Source organism: Erythranthe guttata, chromosome 6 (genome assembly GCF_056151865.1).
Source record: "Erythranthe guttata isolate IM_541 chromosome 6, IM_541, whole genome shotgun sequence".
Classification (NCBI taxonomy): Eukaryota; Viridiplantae; Streptophyta; class Magnoliopsida; order Lamiales; family Phrymaceae; genus Erythranthe; species Erythranthe guttata.
In genome coordinates this window covers 16,130,897-16,140,949 of record NC_142538.1, presented here as the reverse complement: position 1 = coordinate 16,140,949, position 10,053 = coordinate 16,130,897, and the positions used below count along the sequence as shown (strand labels likewise).

At 34.1% G+C, this 10,053-nt stretch overlaps 2 protein-coding genes across 3 annotated transcripts; both read left to right on the top strand.

Annotated features, from left to right (window-relative positions):
* Positions 1 to 596: 596 nt before the first annotated feature.
* LOC105957313 (3-phosphoinositide-dependent protein kinase 2) lies at positions 597 to 5,582 on the top strand. Its single transcript, XM_012981243.2, has 11 exons — positions 597 to 1,320; positions 1,592 to 1,772; positions 1,886 to 1,938; positions 2,195 to 2,296; positions 2,384 to 2,492; positions 2,979 to 3,057; positions 3,156 to 3,321; positions 3,457 to 3,591; positions 4,335 to 4,501; positions 4,840 to 5,062; positions 5,186 to 5,582. Exons 1-11 carry the CDS (start codon positions 1,066 to 1,068, stop codon positions 5,267 to 5,269), a joined length of 1,554 nt encoding a protein of 517 aa, XP_012836697.1. The 5' UTR covers positions 597 to 1,065; the 3' UTR covers positions 5,270 to 5,582.
* A 628-nt stretch (positions 5,583 to 6,210) lies between these two features.
* Positions 6,211 to 9,623, top strand: LOC105957300 (bark storage protein A). Of its 2 annotated transcripts, none has more exons than XM_012981232.2 (6): positions 6,211 to 6,580; positions 6,690 to 6,757; positions 7,902 to 8,057; positions 8,160 to 8,366; positions 8,974 to 9,153; positions 9,350 to 9,623. In XM_012981232.2, exons 1-6 carry the CDS (start codon positions 6,361 to 6,363, stop codon positions 9,524 to 9,526), a joined length of 1,008 nt encoding a protein of 335 aa, XP_012836686.2. In that variant the 5' UTR covers positions 6,211 to 6,360; the 3' UTR covers positions 9,527 to 9,623. The 2 variants fall into 2 exon arrangements, with proteins under 2 accessions (XP_012836686.2, XP_088676084.1); XM_088819958.1 differs by having other exon boundaries at positions 6,346 to 6,584; positions 6,694 to 6,757.
* Positions 9,624 to 10,053: the final 430 nt, after the last annotated feature.

Genomic DNA, 10,053 nt, shown 5'->3' with positions numbered 1-10,053 from the left:
TAGAGAGAGGAAGCAAATCTTATTAGAAAGGTAAAATAATCTCGCAACAAGTCACATTACCTTGCACGTGCATCGTAGCTTGATAAGACAAGTGATCCCACCAGATCCATCACCATGACAGATATAAATACAAACATAGAACAGAAAGAGATGCATGTTCCTTCTCTTCATATATTACATTCAATATACCATTTTTTTTACCTTTCTATGATATATACTGTTTTCCACTTTACACGACTGACTTGAACATCAGAGTGATAATGTTAGTAAAACTTCTCGTGTCACTCCTCTTTTGCAGCTCTCCTAAGGTAGTTGAACTTTTTCTCAGTCGCGCTTTCTTGCGTCTTGGGCGTCTCTTTGTCCCCAAAGCCCATTTCATTTTATTATTATTGTTAGGGCTATTTAGATTTCACCAAGTATCAATCGGGGTGTAACGAAAATTATTTATTATCTTTTGAGAGTCCAATTAAGTTTTTTCGGGGTTTAAATTGTCAAAATAATACATTTGGAAGGTGCAAAGTGTGAATTAAGCCAATTCAAATTAACCCAAAGAGAAATTCATAAAGCTCTCACCTTTTTCAGATATATATGCACACACATTTTCTTTCTTTTATATATATACAAAATCATATTATTATTATTATTCATTCAAATAAAAATTTGTGTAAGGAATCATTTGCTTTTCTGGGTGTCTCTTTTATCAGATGGGTTGTCTGAAACAGAGAAAAGAAGGAATATATACACACACACACACACACACACATTACATATAGTCTGATCTAAATATGTTTTCTGCTATTCAACGGTCTTCACTTCCCCCTTTCATCGGGCTCTGTGAAAAATACAAAATAAAAAATTAAATCCAACCAACCCTTATTCCAAGATTTTTTTTTTTTTTCAGTGAGAGAGAGAGAGAGAGAAGCTGTAAAAGGAGAAAATACAAAATACACAGTGTCGTCGATATATACAGTCAGATTTACAATAGATACAAATCTGTGTGCGTTACTTTTTTTTTTTCTATTTAATTATTTTTTTTCTGGATGTAAGAGAATTTCGGAGAAAATAATGTTGGCATTGATGGGCGAAGGAGGAGGAGGAGGATCAATTGATAAAATGGAGAAGGAATTCGATTCCAAATTGAGGATGCAGAGCAACAGTTCTTCGTCGAATGATGATAATAAAAATAATAATAATAATAATAAAAATAATAATGGATTTCCTGACAGATCTAAGAGCTTTGCTTTTAGGGCACCGCAGGAGAATTTCAGCATCGATGATTTTGAATTGGGCAAGATTTACGGCGTTGGTTCTTATTCTAAGGTCATCATCCATCAATCTTCTTACCCCTCTTTTTTTCAATTTTTTAATTTAGGTTTTCGATTTTGAATTGGGCGAGATTTTGATTTATTTAATTTAGTTATGCTTCATGTTAGAATGTGATGAATGGTGCGAATCCGCTTCGATAAATCGAACTATTATCTCGTATAGGTGTTTACTGTAACCGAATACGGTTTTGTTTCCCCGTAGTAGTTTTTACTGTTTTCGACGTCGTGAAAAGCTCGTATTTCAATTCGATTCCGTCGCTTAACAGGTTGTGAGGGCGAAGAAGAAAGACACCGGAATCGTTTATGCGATGAAAATCATGGATAAAAAGTTCATCACTAAGGAAAACAAAACGGCATACGTAAAATTGGAGCGTATAGTGTTGGACCAGTTAGACCATCCCGGTGTGGTTCGATTGTTCTTTACGTTTCAAGATTCTTTCTCACTCTGTAAGTAGTATTGCTTCTTGCATCAAACCCTATTTTCTTTCAGTTATTTCGGTTGACGTGTCGGGGGTATGATGGTAATTTGACGTTCCGATGTTCAATCATGTGTTCCGAAGATATGGCGCTTGAATCTTGTGAAGGCGGAGAACTCTTCGATCAAATAACGAGTGTAAGTCTAAAATTTTAGAAGCGTGTTTCCTTCGCTGCCGTCGTAAATACGAGTTATTTAAAACATTGTTCATACCACATTATATTTTTCGATATTCTGCTATTTTATTTGGACTTCTAGTATTTACCGTTTTTGCAGTTTCTAGATTTTATCGAATCATATTCCAGTCGTAACTTGAAAAATCAAAATATAAAGTTTTAGGTATATTCCTAGTATCTTTTTTTGGTGACGTGTGTAGTTGATTTTGTGAATGCAGAAAGGCCGTTTGAATGAGGACGATGCTCGTTTCTATGCAGCTGAAGTTGTTGATGCTCTTGAATATATCCATAGCATGGGCTTGATACATCGGGATATTAAGGTATTTTTGTAACTTCGCAAATTTTTATATTATTATTATTAATTTTTTTTTTATTTGAAGTAATGCTAATAGTTTTCCGAATGGCAGCCAGAGAATCTGCTGCTTAGTGAAGATGGACATATCAAGATTGCTGATTTTGGTAGTGTTAAGCCTATGCAAGATAGTCGAATAACAGTCCTTCCGAACGCAGCATCAGGTAGGTCTTTAATAGTTGTGTTAATTACAATCACCCCCTTGAGATAAAGCTAAATTACGAAAAATATTTGTGGTTATACAAGTAGAAGGGCTTTTTTGTAATTTGGCCTTACCTTAAGGGGTTTTTTCATTACTACAGTTAAACCCCCATAAATTAATTTATAAATTAATACAGTCCGGACCAGACAAATTCTATTAATTTAGCGAAATATTAATTTAAGGATATAATTTTTAACTCGTTGACCTCTAGTTGGGACGGTGAAAAATATCAATTAAACGAGGTTATTAATTTATTGAGGTTCTACTGTATTTTATTTTGAAGAAGGGGAGGTTCATTATTGACTCACCCTTAATATTTTCATTATGCTTCAAGGGAATTAGATATAAGCTTGCAATTGATAATAATTTACGAAGGGCTTTTTCGTTATTTACTCTTAGTTTGCAATTGATAATAATTTCTGTTCCTTCTTTTTAAATATATGTTCAGATGATAAGGCGTGTACCTTTGTGGGGACAGCCGCTTATGTGCCACCGGAAGTTCTAAATTCATCCCCAGCAACTTTTGGGTAATGACTGTTGTACCCTTCTCTTTGTTTTGGGGTTGACAAACTTTGTATTAGTTTCTTCCACGATAGCAATTTTTTTTAATTCATTTGAAAAACAGGAACGATCTTTGGGCGCTCGGATGCACGTTGTACCAAATGCTTTCGGGGACTTCTCCATTCAAAGATGCTAGCGAGTGGCTTATTTTCCAAAGAATTATTGCAAGAGATATTAGATTTCCGAATTACTTTTCAGCAGAAGCTCGAGATTTGATCGATAAATTATTGGTAAGTCTTGATTACCTTTAATTAAAGCTCTAATTTACTGTTTGTGTTTAAAGCTCGAATTGGTTTTGGGTTTTCATTTAACTTGCTACAAAATGTATTAATCTTCTTACCGACTTTGATTAATGTTTGATTTAGGACATTGATCCTAGTAGGAGACCAGGTGCAGGGCGCGAAGGATACGTTTCTCTCAAAAGCCACCCTTTTTTTAAGGGAATTGATTGGACGAATTTGAGGAAAGGGACCCCACCAAAACTAGCTTTAGACCCAAGAGTAAGAATTTTTTTATTTATAATAATTATTATTATTAGTATGGGTAAATAACCGCCATCCCCTGAGGTAAAGTCAAATTACGAAAAAGCCCCTCATGTTTGGGTAATTACAACCACCCCTCAACTATGAATCTTTTTACAAATCCACTCTCGTGGTGTCAAATTTAGTGGAATCTTCTGGATTATGTATATATTCTCCAATTTGTACCTGTTTTACTCTATTCAAGCTCCACATTTTGAAACAAGATAGATCACAAGATGTGTCTCTTGACTTGTAAATATCAGATTGTGGTGCATTAGAAACTGTTTTGAATAAAACGAGTACAAACTAGATAACATTTCATGGAATGTAGAAGATTCTGTTGAATTTAACATAAGGATGAACGTGTAATAAAATTAATAGTTGAGGGAGGGGGTTGGTTGTAATTATCCAAACATGAAGGTTTTTTTTTCGTAATTTGACCTTATCTCAGGGGGTTGCCGTAATTTGCCTTATTGTTATTTATTCCCTTTCTTGATCTCACTTTTTATAAAGAACATTGACAAAATAAGAACTTATGCAAGATAGATAGCATGTAAATTTAATTTTTAATTTTTTCGGCCGTGTAAATGTTTGTCCCTTGGGGTATCTTGATGAACTTTTCAATGATCGACAAATAGAGAAAAGAAAGAAAAAAAAAACGGGAATGGCCTGTAGAAAAATTCTATACGTTTTCAATTTCGTCTTTTACGACCATTCTCCAGGCTGAGTCAACTGGAAGTGATGACCAAGATTCGACATGGAACCCTTCGCATATTGGAGATAGTTCAGTAAAAACAAATGATACAAATGTCGGTGTAGGCAGTGCATCTCCTTCTGAAACTGGTAGCATCACTAGGCTCGCGTCAATCGATTCGTTTGATTCAAAATGGTAAGTGCTTTTTACAACTTATACCCCTTCAACTTTTTTAATTATAAATTAATTTGTTTCTTTCTCGTGCTTCATCGTTTTCCTTTGTTCGCCGAAAGTTGTCAATTTCAAAGGTTTTTTGATTATTTTGTATCATTTAGGTAGTTATGAAATATTTTTTATAATAGAATTTTTTTAATCAATTATATTTTGCATCACTTACGACTTGCTTCAAAAGGGAGAACTCAAATATAAACAAATTACGGTCAAATGACTAATCATATTATTAAATATTCGTGTATTTTTGGGTAATTTTTATTATTATTCTTTTATTTGTTAATTTTATTACATTTGAACAGGCAACAATTTTTGGAGCCAGGGGAATCGATACTTATGATATCCATGGTGAAGAAACTGCAGAAACTGACAAACAAGAAAGTACAGCTCATCCTCACTAATAAACCCAAATTAATTTATCTCGACCCCTCGAAATTAGTGGTCAAGGGTAATATTATATGGTCCGACAACCCTAGCGATCTTAACATTCAAGTTACAAGCCCCTCAAATTTCAAGATTTGCACTGTGAGTCCCTCTCGCTTCCCTCATATTACGTTTTATGCCCTCCATTATTTTACCCTTTAATTTTATATATCTTGCATTATTGATAGTTGCTTATTTATGTGATTAAACATTTTCTTGGAACAGCCGAAAAAAGTTATGTCGTTCGAGGACGCAAAACAAAGAGCAACGCAGTGGAAGAAGGCAATCGAGGCCCTTCAGAATCGGTAAAAAAATTGGTCTGTGATTTATATAACATTCTTTGGACATAACAAAAAGCGGTAGAACAAACTAAAATTCATTCAAGCTACATTAGTGGGCCCTCGCAGAATATCCTTTCGATTCGCCTCACAGATTTTTTACTATTGTTTATTTTTTTAATTTTAGAATTTCATTTTGACATCATTTTTATTTGTTTATAGCAGTGATTGATTACTCTATTTAGTTTATTATGATCATTGTCTTTTGATATTGGAAGTTTGTAAACTGAAAGGAAAAGTGTAAGAGAATTTGGTTTATTTAAATTAATCATTGCAGTTGTTTATGCCATTCTCTAATTGATCATAATTAGTCAGGTTGTCTTGTTTGTTGTAAAAATTCTTTGGAATTTAATTTGATCATTATATATGATGCGATCTGCAGCACGGAAATTTCAACTTCTTAACGTTTTCGCGTTTCGGACATGTTTTGTTATCGGACACTCGAGGATACCTGTCGGACACGTTTCATTATTAACATTGTTAGGAACTTAATGGTGTGGAAGGGTATGTAAGGGTGAAAACTGGAACGAAATTTTTAATTTCCGGTGCTTTCGATAAAAAATAAAAAATAAAATCCAATTTTTGAACAATATTTGCAATCCCAGTGAGAAATTCCAATTTTCAATTTTTTTTGGATTACCATTGAAATATATATGAAATTCAATTCGCATCAGATTTTAGTTTCCGAAAATTATACTCATAATATTTAATATCATTATATATTTTTATATGAATTTTTCAAATTCCTCCTATTCCAGTCCGAAAAATTCCGATTTCCGAACAAACGTTTTTTTAATTCAATTTCCGAATTCCCGACTCCCCAATTTCTTTTTGAACAAAATAGGAATACAAATTTTCACTTTCGATTTTGTTTTTTCAACTTCTCCGCAATTATTAATTTCGATCCGATTCTTCCAATTTTCGGACCATATGTAAGTGTTGCATATCCAATATCTGAAGGGGCAAAAATGTAATTAACCTTGTAATTCATTCATCTGTAAAAACCAAACTTGCAAGAAAAAAGGAACCAATAAACAAATTAGTTACAATTATTAATTAATAATGTCTACAAAACACTGTCTTCTCCTTCTTCTTCTTCATTTTCTGTTAACTGTGTCGGCATTTCCATTGGAGAGAGAGAAATCTTTAGCGATAATAAGGGAGATTAACGGAAGAGGCCCTTATCTTGCTCTAATTACAGTTTTCCCCACTGAAGAAAATGCTTTCTTTTCTTCCGCTCCTTTCATTAACGACTCCAAATTTCCATATGTCGATCTTTCAGGCAAGTTAAATTAATTCATTATTATTATTACACACACACACACAGTTGTTTTTTGCTCAGATTATTGGTATTAATTATTACACACACTTGGTCTGACTTTTTTTTACAGGCAGGCGATTTCGAGTGGGGATGGTAGAGGACAAGAAAGTCATTTATGTGAGATGTGGGGTTGGAATGGTAATTTCTCAAAATTTATACATTTTCCTGCCTTGCAAATTTGCAATAAAATGCATTATTATCTTACTATTTTGGGCAAATCTTGTGGGGTTAAGTGTGTATTTTAACTAACTTTGGGGGAGGTTTATTGCAATTGTGACAAAACTTGGACTTATATAGCTTAATGAAATTGAATTACAGGGGGGATTTTGCTGACTAATATAACATGGGGGAGTTCTCTTACAATTAGAGTTGATACAAGGGTTGTTGGTGAATACAAAATCTTATGAAGACTAAATTACGGCCACCTCCGGTTGTAAGATTAAATTACGAAAAAGCCCCTCATGTTTGGGTAATTACAATCACCCTGTGTATTATCTTACGAAAACCCCTCATTCGGTAGGTAAATTTGACACCTTAAGGGTGTACGTGTAAGACAATACATAGTTAACGTGGTGATTGTAATTTCCCAAACAAGAGGGGTTCTTTTCATAATTTGACCTTACCTCAGGGGGTTGGCCGTAATCAGTGGCAAAGTCGGGATTTCATCACTGGGGGGCGAATATGCATTAAAATATAACGTAAAAAACTTAATGAAAACAATGATTGTTCCAACACTGATGTATGTAAGATGTTGCTATATGGTAGAATTAATTTTTTGGGAGTTTGGGGCAGCGCCCTTGAAAAAAATATTCGATTTTTTTTTTTAAAAAACCCGAAGATAGGAAAAGAAGAACTTAGTACTTTTTTGTTGTGCATTTATTTGGACATTAGGTGCACTAAATAATAAAAATTTGGTGGACTTAATAGATATAAAGGCGTAATACAGTGGAGGCTTTTACAATTCAGGATGGCTTGAGTCCGTCACTTCCCAATGGTGGATTTGCCCCTAATTTGAAGTCACAATTCGTAACTTCTTTATCCTACTTGTTAGATCCATTTATTATAGGAGGACAATGCACATGCAAAAAAACTATTAGTATCATAAAAAAATAAAATTTGAAGGGGGGCCATGCCCCCTGCCCTACACTGGCTTCCCCACTCGCCGTAATTTACCCTATTATTAATAAGGGGTATGTAATTTTAGAAAGGTAGGAGGGTTTAATTGTATGAGGATCCAAAGTAAGAGGAGTGGTATGTAATTATGTGTAAAATAATGGATTAGGTGAATGCTGCAAGTGCAACACAACAAATGGTGGATATATTCAACATAAAAGGAGTGATACACTTTGGAATATCTGGAAATACAAACAGTTCATTGTGCATTGGAGATGTTACCATTCCTAAGGAATTTGCCAACACTGGCTTGTGGGATTGGCTGGTAATTTCCAAAATCGAAATTCTTTCGGGGTTGCATTTGGATTTGATGAAAATATTCATCCGAAAAAAAGTTCAATAATTTTCTTGATTTTGATTCGGACAGAAATCGAACGAGACAATCCCAGAAAACGACGTTGCGGAACTAAATATCGAAAACTATAATGTACCGAACGGAGGGTATAACTCGTTAGGGAGGATCGGGTATAGGGCGGAGCAGTTTTACTCGGAGGGAGGAGAGCCTAATTCTGCTCAACTTATGCTGTGGTTTCAAGTCACCAACAATTGGCTTCAATTAGCTACCACACTCCAGGTTAGTTTTGTCATTTCTACCCATTAGGAGACCATAAATTGGAATCGAATTTCTGAATTTGGTCAACTTTAATCCATAAATTGAGTCCCGAATTTCTTAATGAACACAAAATTAGTTATCACTATTATTATCGTATGAGAAAAATAGACTTGTCGTCCCTTCGGTTTACCTCGATTTTACATTTGGTCCTCTTCGTTAAAAAGAAAAACAGATTTAGTCCCTCATATTTCAAATTCTTAAACACTTTTGGTCATTCGGTCAATTTTCTGTTAGTACCTAACGGAATCAAGCATGTGCCGTCACTGCCTTAACTGACGGATAAATGGTAAATTGACGGAAAATGACCAAAAGTGTTAAACTGTTGAAACATGAGAAACTAATTAATATGTTTTTTCGTGCACAAGGGGACCAAATGTGAAATCCAGGTAAACTTGAGATACGAAAAAATGTAATTTTTCCCATTATCGTATTGTATTGGAATAAAATGTTAACATACCTCTTCGTTCAAACAAATCATATGATTATTAAAATTTATTTAATATATTTTACTGTATTAAATTTCGACACCCTTGAATAAAATTTTGAATTTATGACTACGTACATATAGGGGATGAAATTGGAACGATGTGTGAACTCTAGCCTGTGCCTTGATACAGACCCGAAAGTTGTAATTGGGCTGAGAGGGTCAACGGCCAACACATTCGTCGACAATGCATCTTACAGAAATTTCCTTTTCCTAAATTTCGGGGTTTCGTCGGCTGATATGGAGAGTTCTGCAGTACTAATGGCAAGTTCCTCTATCTTCTTTTCTTCTTTTTTTGTTTTTAAAAAAATAAATAAATAATGTTTAGCTGAGTTTGGATTCCAAACATCATGAATCTTGAATTTCAGAAGTTTATATATTTATTATCTATTATTTATTTGCATAGTTATAAGGGTTAAATAATAATATCAATGTTTTGTTTATGAATGTTGTTTTGCAGACTAGTTTATCGAACGGGTACCCGACGATTATTTTTCGCGGTCTGTCTGACTTAGCCGGAGGGCAAAATGGTCATAACACCGTTAGATTGTTTGGGTCTCTTGCTGCTTCAAATGTTGCAAAAGTAGTCCTTCAATTCATCAAGTTGCTACCAAATGAGGCTCATTTCCAGTTTTAGCCTTTGATATTTATTCCCTTCTACGCGTAGCTTTATTTTATACCACATTGATTGAAGTACACCGATTATATTCATTAATGTTCGTTCCCACGTAAAAGTACGCTGCGCAAATGAGATTGAGAGTATATATCAGTCCAAATTTCTTGCGAGCGTGCTTTCGATCGAGAGTTCAATAAGCGAACCACTATCTACAAAAATAGTAAATCGAGGCTCATCTTTTTGGCTGATGGAATTTTGTTTAAAATCATAAATACGAATGTTCTCATACCGATGGGATTTTATTTAAAATAGTAAATACGAATGTTCTCATGCCGATGGAATTTTATTTGAAATGGTAAATACCAATTTTCTTCATATATAATTAGGGGTGAAAATTGGAATAGAATTTCCAAATTTCGCCAATTGCGATCCAAAAATATCCGAAGTTGGTACTATATTTTTCATTCTGATTTCTACAGTTTTGATTTCCGATTTCTTTGAATTTGAAACGGAATTGGAATGGTATATAAAAATACCGGAAATTCCAA

Coding starts and splice junctions, on each gene's coding strand:
- LOC105957313 (XM_012981243.2), top strand. CDS start 1,066: ATGTTGGCATTGATGGGCGAAGGAGGAGGAGGAGGATCAATTGATAAA. Junction 2,297..2,383: donor TGATACATCGGGATATTAAG/GTATTTTTGTAA, acceptor TCCGAATGGCAG/CCAGAGAATCTGCTGCTTAG. Junction 4,502..4,839: donor GATTCGTTTGATTCAAAATG/GTAAGTGCTTTT, acceptor ACATTTGAACAG/GCAACAATTTTTGGAGCCAG.
- LOC105957300 (XM_012981232.2), top strand. CDS start 6,361: ATGTCTACAAAACACTGTCTTCTCCTTCTTCTTCTTCATTTTCTGTTA. Junction 6,758..7,901: donor TGAGATGTGGGGTTGGAATG/GTAATTTCTCAA, acceptor ATAATGGATTAG/GTGAATGCTGCAAGTGCAAC. Junction 8,058..8,159: donor CTGGCTTGTGGGATTGGCTG/GTAATTTCCAAA, acceptor TGATTCGGACAG/AAATCGAACGAGACAATCCC.